The 12,554-nt window shown below is 47.9% G+C and overlaps 1 protein-coding gene across 4 annotated transcripts in view; it reads left to right on the plus strand.

The window, feature by feature from the left end:
- The first annotated feature begins 3,032 nt into the window (after nt 1-3,032).
- ANXA2 (annexin A2) overlaps nt 3,033-12,554 on the plus strand; it is a 45,391-nt gene continuing 35,869 nt past the window's right edge. Inside the window, exons 1-3 of one of the 4 annotated variants that reach the window (XM_081094782.1) lie at nt 4,571-4,664; nt 7,233-7,285; nt 9,050-9,248. Coding sequence is in view for 1 of the 4 variants with exons in the window: in XM_081094779.1 (XP_080950905.1) it covers nt 4,595-4,664 (70 nt within the window). In the remaining 3 variants the exon portion in view is untranslated. Of the gene's footprint in view, nt 3,106-4,555; nt 4,665-7,232; nt 7,286-9,049; nt 9,249-12,554 lie in introns of those variants that run through there. The other 3 variants (XM_081094781.1, XM_081094780.1, XM_081094779.1) reach the window with 3 other exon arrangements.

Consider the following 12,554-nt stretch of genomic DNA (forward strand, 5'->3'; position numbering starts at 1 on the left):
TGGGTCTTGCAGCCTCATCTGGGTCTTCCTGGCCAACGCTAACTAGACCAGAGAAGAGCTGACCCAGTGAACTCTGCCCTTTGTAAAGTCGTGAACAAATAATTGATGGTGGTTCTAAGCCTTTAAGATTTGGAGCTGGTTTGTTTCTGGGAATAGGTAACTGAAATAGAAATTAGTATGTTGAGTGTTGCTGTAACAAAACCCCAAAATATGTGACATTGACTTTACTGCCAGGCAGTCATAACAGAGAGAAGACTGTTGGTGGAGGTTGGAAGAGTGATGAGGAAATTGCTATGGGAGGTTGGGTAAAAGGCAACCTAGGTTATGTATTGGCAGATGTTTAACAATATTGTTACCTATGGTAACATGAATGATAGAAAATGTGCCAGATGAACTGCTAGCCAAGGGGATTTTCAGAATGTTGAAAGTGTCAATGGTCTTCTTTTAGCTGCTTATGATAAAATACAACAAGAAAGAAATGCACTAAGGAAAGAAATGCTTGGTTTTCAAGCAGAATTCTACCCAGTGGAAGATTTACAAAATACGTGGAAATTTACAAAGTAAGTATAGCCTCAGGGTAAAGATCAGATCATGGGTGGCCACAAACCTTTTTTTATTTTTGAGATTTCAGAAAGATTTGATATTACTTTGAAGATGATTTCAGGGCTTCTACGAATCTTACATGCATTGTTCAACTATAGCCTAATACTTACAAAGTAGAGAGAGAGGTCTGTTTTCAGAAAGATTCATGAATGTGGACTTTTGAGCATGGAGTAAACCTCAATAAGATTTACAGAAGATCCATGATTTTTGATAAAATTGTATTGGATATGAATTTTAGAGCATGGAGTGAAGCTTAATAAGATTTATAGAAAGTCCACATCATTTTAAAGAAAATTGTATTAATTAAGGAATTGTTATCTTGGACACAGAAGTTCAAAATTTAAGATGGTTTCTGAATCTTTGAGTTTCTATTGGCATGAAGCAGAGAGCTACCCAGCTACAAATCTAAGCCAGTTGTAAGGAAAAGGTAAGACTATCTCGGAGAGTGGAGCCAAGAGTCCAGAGGGCAAAGCTAAAATCTTATCAGACAATGAATTAAAGCAAGGATCAGCAAACTGGAGCCCACAATGCCAACCCAGCCTGTTGGCTATATTTGTATGGTCTCTAAGCGAAGAGCAGTGATAGCTTTTGCTTCTGGAAAGCAAGCTGCCATTACGAACTACCCTGGTAGAGAGAGGAGGACCTAGAGGATAAGAGGTCAGGGAAGAAAAAGATCCAGCTGGCTCTCAGCCATTCTAAGAACCCCAGCTGAGGCACCAAAAGAAGCGAAGCCACTTTCCCTCCTCCAGACCCAGCTGAGCTGCCCTGCTCAGCATCGTGAGGCACAGAGCCAAGCTATCCCCCACCGAGTCCTGTTCAAATTGTAAAATCAAGAGCAAATATATGGTTATGTTTAAACCACTAAGTTTTGGTGGCAATTTGTTACATTGCAACAAGTAACTTGGGTGCATTATTTAATCTCTGGACTGGGCAGGAAACTTTATTTGGGCTCCAGTTTCTTCATCTATAAAAATTTAGAATTGGGCAAATTAATCTCTTAAAGCTTCATTCTGCTGTGACATTCTGTTACTGGGTGAATAATTCTAGCCTATAACTTTTAGTGAGTGTCTATCATTGCTAGTGAGGCACTATTAGAGGTGTTGAGGTGCAGGAGATGAGAGTATGAACAAAACAACTCTGGCCTTTGAGGACAGTATGTGTAACAGCAGATGTAATCTGAGATCTGTTGTAGTAAACATTCTCCCACACTATAGGAGAAAAGAAAGAAAAAAGAGAGACTCTTTGCACTAAGAAATTTGTAAGTTGGTTTTTGTTGTTGTTGTTGTTAATCCTCACCCAAGGATATTTTTTCCATTGATTTTTAGAGAGAGAGGAAGAGAGGGGGAGAGATAGAGAGAGAAACCTGGATGTGAGAGACACATCACTTCCACTGGACTGATTGCCTCCCACATGCACCCCCAGGCTGGGGATGGATCCTGCAACCAAGGTATGTGCCTTTGACCATGCCCTTGACTGGAATCAGACCCATGACCCTTCAGTCCAGGGGCCTGTGTTCTATCTGCTTAGCTATACCGGACAGGCCAAATTCTTTTACATTAGCATAGTCGGCCCCACATACCTCAGTTATTTCTAAACCATGACTTTTAATTGCTTCATTTTTATAATAACATCAGTGTATATTCTGTAGCATGAAGCAAAGTCTGGCTACTGCAAAGAGCTGTTTGGATTTGCTGGGTGCCTAAGATAAACAGAAACATTTGTGTGTGTACTTGGTGGCTTTCATGTATTCCACATGATTGGACTCAGATCTTATCTTCTGTAGAGGACCTATCACCCATGGCACAATTTGGAGTAAGAGCCTGTGGAATCTGCCTAGAGGAGTAGAGAAAGGTGGTAGAATCCTGTCCAACCATTACTGTCTGTCCCAGAATGTTTATAGTAGAAGTAGTCAGTTTCTGCCCTGGAAGGCTTTGGGCCTAAATTGAAGAGCTATAAATGTAAATCAGAAATTGTATCAAAATTACTTTCTATTTGTCCTCCTGATAGGGCTTATCATGGATCATTCCAAGTGAAAGAACAGGGTTGCTATGAGCTCTGGGCTGAGTGTACTGAGACCCCATTTGCAGTCTGGACTTGGCAGCTAAGTGGCATGGCAATAATGTCTTTTGGCCTTGCTATTGCTTTTGATTCCCAGGAGTGAAATGATGCCCAACAGGAAAGTAAAAATGAATGTTAAAGAGAGCCTGGCTGGTGTGCTCAGTGGTTGGGCATTGACCCATGAACTAGGACAGGGGTCATCAAACTGCGGCCTGCGGGCCACATGCGCCCGCTGAAAACATTTATCCGGCCCGCGGGGTGTTTTTGCCGCTGCTGCCTATTGCTTAGCAGCCGACCCGGCTGGCCAGCAGTGCCATGTGTGGAATGTGCGAGGCATTCTCCCACTCCCCTCCTTCTGTCTCTCACTCCTCCTCTCAGTCTCAGGTGTGATCAGACGACTCACGAGCTTGCCTGTGCAGAGCCTGCTGCTGCCTGAGGACTGAGGTAAGAACAAGTTGGGATTTAATTTTTTTTTTGAAGTTAGGAGGTCTATTTTTTTTTATTTTGCAGTTAGTAGGGCCTTATTTTTAAGTTTTGTTTTTTTACTTCAAAATAAGATATGTGCAGTGTGCATAAGAATTTGTTCATAGTTTTTTTTTAAACTATAGTCCGGCCCTCCAACGGTCTGAGGGACAGTGAACTGGCCCCCTGTTTAAAAAGTTTGAGGACCTCTGAACTAGGAGGTCGCTGTTTGATTCCCAGGTAGGGGGTGTGCTGGGTTGTGGGCTCTATCCCCAGTAGGAGGTCTGCAGGAGGCAGCCAATCCATGATTCTTTATTATTGATTTTTCCATCTCTCCCTCTCCCATCCTCTCTCTCTAATATCAATAGAAACATTTTTTTTAAAGGGAGGTGGGAGATTAAAACACAAAAGCAAGACTAGGAGAAAGAGCTGCATGAAGTGAGTGTGTAAGGAGGGAATCCAAAGGCGCAGGGACTCTTAGCATAACATTTCTGCCTGTTTGAGCCCAGTATTGCGCAGCCACACAAAGCCATGTTTGCTTAGTGTTGTTGCCCTGTGGCCTGTGGAAGCAAAGCCGCAGAGAAGAAAAGTGAGAGAAACTGCGCAGCACCAAGTCAGGGAGCTGCCTAAGTGGCTGTGAAAAACAGACAATTGTGAAAAACGGAGCGGAGGAACCTCCTTTGTTGGAAATCCAGGTCCGAAGCCCCGGCCCCACCCAGCCCGGGAAGGCCTGCCAGGAGCACGCGCGTAGCTGCCCGGCGCGCGAGGGCTGAGTCCGGGGGGGCCCCAGAGGCTGGGAGAGCAAAGCAGAGCTCTCCCAGGGAAAAGGCGCCTCCCGGGGACGGGAGGGGCTGGGATCTCGGTTCCCGGCTTCTGCACCCCCTCCCACGCCGCCCGTCCCGGCTCTGGCCTCCCCGCGTGCTCCGGGTCTTGGCAGGGCAGGGGCCGCAGGCTCGCCCTCCCCCGCTCCTCCCGGGAACTGATGGCCAGAGGTTAAGCTAACATGTTTGCAGACGGTAACGGGGAGCTGGATGCCAAGGGCCCCAGCTCAGGGGAATCACGACTTATGTTTCTTGGAACAATTTTTCCTTCCATTGCATTGACGCCAAAAAAGAAAAAAGTTGCTTAACTAAGCTCAGAGTCTATTAAAGTCTTGTGAATTTATTAATCAAAACCAGGGCCGAGGACGCCGCGCGGCGCTCGAGAACTGGAATGGGGAAGGGGGGAAGACGGCCATGGCCGTCGAGGAAGCCTCCGGGGCGCCTTGCTGGAGGGCAGGACCGTGGCGGGGGTTGCTCCAGCCTGGAGCGGGGAGCGTTCCAGGGCGAGGCTGCCCTCCTGGCGGGCGCGTCGGGGAGGGTGAGTCAGCCTGGCTCCGGGTGGGAGCGGACGGGGAAGGGGGAGGCGGGGCGGGGCGGGGCAGGCGGGCGGGGCGGGCCTCGCCTGCAGAGTGAGGATGTGGCGGCTATAAATGCCCCACCCAGGCCAGGCGGCCGCGCTCGGCATCTGGGGACACTCACAGCTCTCGGCGCCCGGCCCAGGTAAGCGGGGCGCGCCCTGCCCGTCCGCTATGGCCCGGGGCCCGCAGCACTAGCGGGCGCGGAGAGGCCGGGGAGAGACGGCCTTGCAGAGAGGCTCGGGCGACGGGGACCCGTAGGCCATCGGGCGGAGGGGCTGGGGGACGGTCCGCACGGGGTTTCTGTGGAGAGCGGGGCGCAGTGGCCAGGGGTCCGGGCTGGAGTGAGGGGTCGGGTGTGCCCTGGCGTTGGGGGTGCGGGGCAGTGGGACCGGGTCGTGCATTCACTCCCGAAGTGCTCCCAGGAAGCCCGGGGAGGCAGCGCAGGGGAGGGGTGCGAGGGAGGCCCCGCGTTCCGGGCAAGGTGGGGGTTAGGGTGTGGCCGCCCGGGGAGCCGCAGGTCCCAGCGGAGCAGTCAGCGGGGCATTTACCTCCGCGTTTAATGGAAGCGTTCCGGCCATCTAGAAAGTAGTCCCCCTCTGTTCCAAGTTACTTTACTTGAAACAACGCGCATTTGTGGAACTTGAACCGACCAGCGGGAGGGAAGCCGTGGGGGCAGGATGAGGGGTGGGAATTTCTAACAGCAAACCCCTCTCCCCAGTAAAACAAAGCAAAATGAAAAAAACAAAACCTCAGCTCATTCTCTTTTGTCTAGATTATTCTGTAAGAGAGGCAGCTTCTGATTTCCGTAGATCTGGAGAGTTTCCCACTTGGCTGACCACTTTTGAGTCAGGGAGGAAGTGTCCCGGGGTTCTGTGGGGAGGGGTGTCACCATGATGCCACAGTGAGTCAGGGACTGAGTACAGAAAAGGGTGCGGCCCCTGGGCCTCTCCTGCAGCCCTGTGGGGTGGGTCCCTCCTGGTGTGGGGGGCTGGATTCCACCACCTACCTGGCTTTGAGAACCTGGGAGAAGAACATCAATTTTCTTATCTATGAATGTGGTTTAAGGATATCCATTTTTACCTCCACTCACATGAGGTTACTGAACATTCCAAAAAAAAAAAATATGTTCATTCAAAAATAAATATGTAAAGCATACCGAAAACATTGTGCCATACAATTCCAGAGCGCCATTTTTGTGTTAGGATTTGTCATTTTGAAGCTATGGGTATTCCGAATTGGTGTGTAAAAGAGCAGTGGCCTTAAGGGTGCACGTTGGGTCTTTACCAAGCACTTTAAGTTCTGGAGTCCAGGAATCGGGCCCCTGTGTTCAGACAGATGCTGTTCAGAAGTGTGCGCTACTGTGCCTGCCTGCAACTTGGAGGTTTGAAACACTGGATGCACCTTCCCACTTACACAATGTTAGAGGAGGCACCTTGGTTCCCAGGCTAGCTCAGAAACACCTGCTTAAGTGCACTGACAGTACATGCCTGCTGAGGGTACGGTGCGGGGGTGGGGGGCGGCGGAAAGGTGGAAAGGTGAGGGAGGATATATGGGTAGGAAGAATAAACCATGGAAATATTTTTTCTGGAACTTTTATTAGTTTTAAGGTTGACACAGATTATCTTAATTTGAAAAATATGTCTTTGCCCCCCCCCCCCCCACTTTTCTCTGCCTTCCTCCCGCCTCCTTCGAGACCCTCTTTCTTGATTGACATCTGATCAAAGTCATCCAGGCCTATCCACTTCTGCATCCCCCCCTCCATCCCATTCCATTGGCCTTAACACCCAGCTAGAGATTAGCAAATAGAATCAATATTCATTTATATTCATTAATATTCAGTATTGGGTGTGGTTGGTGGTCGTAATCTTCAACACCCCAGGGGAGTTGTGTTATGGAAAAAAAAAACCCCACAACAAACCCACAAGAAAACCTCCTTGCCCAAACACACCTGTAATTCATAGAAGTGGAGGCTATGGAATCAAGGAGCCACATAACATTCAGGCATTGTGAAGAAGGATTTTAGGTGAGGCCAAGTTCGGAGAGGTGTCCCCCTGTGGCCAGTGGTGTGAAGACATTCCTGCTTAGCAATTTCCTCCCCTCTCCTAAGTCCCTTTGTTCTCTAAAAGCTTCAAGGGTTTCTCCAGAAGGATCCACCGCATCTGCAGTGGAAGGGTGTGCCCATCAATATGCATTTTTTCAGTTGGGGGATTATGATTTAGAGACCGCTTGGATTTTGTAATTTCCTGCAGTGCCAAGTGGCCTGCCTGGGGTACATGCCCAGGAAATATTGCTGACTCACTGGCTTTGATCAGGAGCTTGGTCTTGGGTTGGCGTCTCAATCTTTAAGATCCTGTGTCTGAGCTATTAAACTACTTTATTGATTGTCTTTAGGCCAGTAGTCCTGGCCATTAGTTTCCTGACTAATTTCTAATTTAAGTAGTTTTGCTGGCAAGATAGACATCTTTCTGTACTTGCTATTGATTTTGAGGTTTGTAGACTCTTCCTGCACCATTGGCAGTAGGCTCGGGCACTAACACCCTGTCCTGGGTCTTTGTTCTCCCTCTTGGCTTGTGCAGGCTCTGGGCCTACTGAGGCGTTTTTCATTAATTGAGGATGGGCGTGTCACAAAGGAGTCCTGGGCTCTGCGGGGCTGCTTTCAACATCATTGGTTCCACAATACTTACTGACCACTGCTCTGTTCTGTTCACAGTTATAGGCATTGGAGGCACAGCAGTGAACCAAACAGACAGAAAAACAGACAAAGTAAGTGCATTGGACAGGCAGCAATTGGATTTTGAATGTTCCGTATCCCCACATCAGTTAGTTTCCAAGTTGACTGGGGCTCCTTGCCCCTTTATTCCAGCTGCTCCACAGATCTGAGCATCACGTTTAACTTCAGGGAAACTGTTCTGAAAGTTATTGTGGTTTAACCTGTCTCTTGGATTTGATTGTGAGAATCTGATAGAATTGGAATGTTCTGATTGAAATAGAATGCTTTTTTTTAAAATATGGGAATCCACCCTCATTTTCCCTGGTGCCACACCCTATTCTAGTTTTAGGCTAACTCAGAGGAAATTCCAGTCCTTAAAAAAAAATTATTTCCGCCCATTCTCTGTCTGGTATATTTGTCCTTCTCCTATTGCCAGAGGCAGTCCCCATCTCTGTTGCTGGGGAGCAGGTTAGCAGGAGGAGACAGCAGATACCCAGGCTTCAAAGATTACCTCCGGATCAGATCTCCTTTTCAGGGTACAACCTGAAGCTTTTCAACCACCTGAGCTCCATCTTGTCAGAGGTCAATAAGCATCCACATAGCCGAATCCCAGGCTGCTGTGGGAAGTCCTGACTTCCAGGAGTGGCGGTGACTGGGATCCTTGCCCTTTGTCTCCTTGCCACACCCAGTCTGCACCCTCACAGCGCACGCGAAATCAGAGGCCCGAGGCCTCTCCAGATCCTTTCTCCTTTCCACCTCCTTCCTTCCTTTCCTTTCCTGCCATAGGAGATGTGGGTTCCATGTCCACGTGGACCAGTGGACAGAGCTAGGAGAGGTGGGGTGCCGAGCTGGGCTGGGAATGGGCTGCATTTTATGAGGAGAAAGAAGTTGCCAGGCTTTGGCAAAGATTTGCATGGAAGCTGGGAATTGAAGCCTCCAGCTCTGAATGAGTGGAACTGGAAACCCATTGGAGATAGTCTGTGGGAGGCAAAGAAAATTGAGGAAGGTGGGTACATTGGAAAAGAAGAGGGAAGAAAAAAAAGACAGAATAGGGAAAGACCCGGTGTGTGTAAATCCTCCCAAAATGTGGCTGAACGCCTAGTGTGTGCTGGGCTAGGCACTGTGCTCAGACCCATGAGGCAATGCATGAGTAAGACAGAAACCCTGTGGGCGGATGGAATGGAAGCTCGCCTATAGACACTAGGCTCTGAAATTTCAGACACCCTGGAGAGCCACAGCCCAGAGCAGGAAGAGGTGCAGGAGAAAAGGTAACAGTATTTGTTTGTGTCCTGAGGTCTTATGAAGGTGTTAGCGGATCATGATTGAGAGAGCACAGTGGAGGGAACTTGGAGGACCTGGGCCTAGAGCAGTGGGTCTCAGCCTTGGCTGTACATTACAGTCAGCTGGGAATCTTTTTAAAATCCTGATTTCTGGGCCTCATCCTCCAGAAATTCTGTTTCTTTGTTACTAATGTGGTGGACTCACCCCATAACAAAGAAACAGAATTTCCTTCCGGAGGATGAGGCCCAGAAATCAGGATTTTAACAAGATTCCCAGCTGATTCTAACGTGCAGCCAAAGTTGAGAACCACTGGCCTAGAGGTAGCAGGACAGCGCTAAGTGTGTTTGGAGAACGATACCATTGGCATTCGATTTCAATGCTGGTGTGTGTGCATGTCTGCGTATGTATGTGTGTGCGTGTGTGTGTGCATGCACTCTCGTGTATGCTTGGGTGTAAGAGATATTTATGAATCAGTCGGAAAGTCCAGAGTGCGGAAGATCTTGAAGGCTGAGTTTAGACTTTCTTTCTGTTGGCAGCAGGCCCCATTGGAAATACAACATGCAGGCCATAAACCACTGAAATGGAGCTGTCGTTGTGAAGGCCTTGATTTCTGAGCTCTGAGAGTGCTTCCTGCCAACTGACCTCATTCTTCCTGCTGGGCTTTCTCCACCCACTCATCCCTTATCAGGAGGCTGAGCAGGAGAGGCTCTGAGAGCAGGAGGCTGCAACCTGCCTGTAGGTAGCAAACAAACTGACTCAGATCCAGCAACGAAGGGGACGAGCAGGCGCAAGTGGTGCCCTGTCCTTCCCGCCCAGTACTATCAAGGCTGGAGGGCCGAATTCCAGGATTTCTGGAGAATGACTTGGCCCTGTGACTCAGGCTTAATCAAGACCATAAAACCAAGGAGAAAAGTGTGTGCTTTCAGGAAGTTTCTGTTAAATAAAAATGCTTGGGGGTGGGGTGGGGAGTGGAGTACAGCCGGCACTCCCTGCCCACCCCCACGAATGGGTTCTCTGCACCCCCCCACCCAGCTTCCTTTGAAATTGTGGCTGGTCCTTTAGACCCAGCATTTTGCACAGTAAGGGCTTTGGTGGGGAAGCCCAAACCTCCACCCCGCCCCCCCCCAACACACACACACACTCCCCACCCCCACACCCACCCCCGTACATTTTTTTGGTTTAGAAATCCTCTTTTGTGTCATCCAGGCCCTGATTGATTCAGCATGGTTGCTAGGGTTGTGTTTTGTGGTTACGCATCAACACTCCACTGTGAAACTATAAAGTGGGTGTGTCAGCGAAACTGTTGGATGGTTGTCAGGTTCGCTCTGCAGACCAGCCCTGTTGCAACATGTTTTTATTTGTTTGTTTGTTTGTTTGTTTGTGGGAATTCATATTTGGTCTTTCTGGAGCTGACTCTTAATTCATTTCCGTATAACTTGTTTTTACTATCTCAAGTGTTTACTTTTAGGCTAACTCTTTTTTTGTTTGTTTCCACTTGTTTGCAAACTGTTACTTTTCTTTTGTGGGGAGAAGGTAAAGCCGTTTCATTGTAACTGTTGTTTTTTTTTTTTTTTCCCTCTGTTTGAAGTGAAACAATAATGTACAAAACAATCTGTTGGATTTTAGAAAAGGACAGACCCTTTAAATTATCTTTAAGCTAGACCTCATGCTAACTGGAAATCATTTGGTTTTCGACAGTGTTTCATTAATGTCTAGCTTTTCACTCTAGTAAGAGCTACTTTCGTCAGGCAGTTAACAGTCTCCTTTATTAATATTTTCAAGGTAGAGGAGTCCGCTCTGTTCCCTGCGTTAGGGTGGAGTTGAGTGAGTCTGTTCTTACCCCAGTGGCGAATTATTTCAAACCAGTTTGAAGCAGGTGTGGCTTTTCAGTATGTCTATTTTCTTAAAGGAAAAACTTTCCCTGATAAAGGTGCTAATGATCTTGTCTGGTAGCCCAGCCCTTCTCTGGGAATGGAAGGTACTGGTATGTAGAGATTCTCACCAACAGATTAGATTTGCAGATATTTTTTTTTCTTTTTTGCAAGTCGAAACCAGTTGGGGGTGGGGTGCGGCGGAGTGCCAGGAGGAGAGCTGCAGGCTGCCTGTGGAGCGGTGTTCAGACAGGCGGGGCTCTGCTGTCAGTGCGCTGGTGAATTTCCCTGTGCTAGGAGTTGGTGGGAACGGGATCGCCTCCTGGCGCATAGACTTGATTTTATTCTCATTTAGTACAACAGGTGCACTAAGGCAGAGCTATTGTTTTCAGTAAGAAAATTCAGCCTCCAGAGCAAGTGCTGTGAAAAGAGACTATGCGTATTGGGAACAAATCACGTTGGCTTTCCGGCCCTCCAGTATTCCCAAGCTTCCATGTGTACCATTCAGAAATGTGTATTTAGGACCCATGGCTGGTTTAAGCCTGTCTTCTTGTTCTTCTGACACCCAGGGACATTCCCGTCCATCTGCCAGCCTCTCCCCACATTTCTCCAGCTCGAATCTTTCACTACCTCACCCTTTAGGCCAGCGGTTCTCAACCTGTGGGTCGCGACCCCTTTGGCGGTCGAACGACCCCCTTTCACAGGGGTCGCCTAAGACCATCCTGCATATCAGATATTTACATTACAATTCATGACAGTAGCAACATTACAGTGATGAAGTAGCAACGAAAATAATTTTATGGTTGGGTCACAACATGAGGAACTGTATTTAAAGGGCCAGAAGGTTGAGAACCACTGCTTTAGGCTCTCAGGTGACCTCACTCCTATTGCTTTTATCATCCTCTTGGTGTCTTCATCCCTTAGAACAGTGATGGCGAACCTGTGACATGTGCGTCAGAGGTGACACGTGAACTCATTTTTTTGGTTGATTTTTCTTTGTTAAATGGCATTTAAATATATAAAATAAATATCAAAAATATGTCTTTGTTTTACTATGGTTGCAAATATCAAAAAATTTCTATATGTGACACGGCACCAGAGTTGAGTTAGGGTTTTTCAAAATGCTGACACGCCGAGCTCAAAAGGTTCGCCATCACTGCCTTAGAACGAAGAACAGCTGTGGTGAAGTTGAAAGGGCAAAGACCTAAGAGTTAGAGAGCCTGGGATCGGCCCCGTCGCCCTGCTCATCAGCCAGGTGACCTGGCTAATCTAATCTCTCAGGTGTCTCACTGGGGCGAGGAGGGAAGAGAGCAGACGGCCCTGCAGGGTGGGGTCTGCATTTCATCGTTGGTTGTGTGTCTCTCAGCCTTAATGCCGTGCGGGCGAGTGTGTACTCGTTAGGACTCTGTTCATAGATTATTTGAATGTTACCAGTGTTTGTAACCTACAGTAACACTGCCAAGACTGTCTTTTTCTGCTTTCAAGAGTAGCAGCACACTGATACGGTCTCATTAATCACCTGTCCTATATTAAGCTAATGTTTTAACAAACACGAGTGGGAAAGCCAACTCTTTCTTCTAGCGACCAATCAATCATCCACGGAATGACTTGGCTTTGCCAGGGGAATTGGATGCAATAAAGAAACAGGGGCCGTAGTTTATTTCTACGGTGAAGATAAAGTTTGCCATGAAGCTTGCAGGAAATAGGAAATAGTTACATAGATACAAAAGACATGCGTGTAATAGCCAGTTTCATGGACATTAATTTGTGGTTATTGACATATTTGCTTTTTCTGCAGAATGGTTATAAATAATATACATGCAAATGATTAATTATGCAAAATAGCAGCTCACTGTTTCAAAACATTTATTTAGCACCTAGTGTGTGGGGAAACAGACTCTGGGGGAGACGAGGTAAAGCATACTGCCTGCTGCCCTGAATTGGACTTCAGCATTTGCCGTTTGAATACTTGGTACATGGCAGGAACGCAGGGCCCTTGTGGTCAGTGGATGACCCTAGCGGCCTCAGTAAGCGCTCCTGGCACTGAAGGAGGGAGAGAGCACTGTGGAATGGGGGCTGCAGCTGCCCCGTGCGAGCAGAGCGGAGCCCAGAGCGGTGGCGGCCTGAGGAATGGGCAGGCTCTCTAACTAGAGCAGCTGAGGGTCAGGCG

Source organism: Myotis nattereri, assembly GCF_964212035.1.
Source record: "Myotis nattereri genome assembly, chromosome: 1".
Classification (NCBI taxonomy): domain Eukaryota; kingdom Metazoa; phylum Chordata; class Mammalia; order Chiroptera; family Vespertilionidae; genus Myotis; species Myotis nattereri.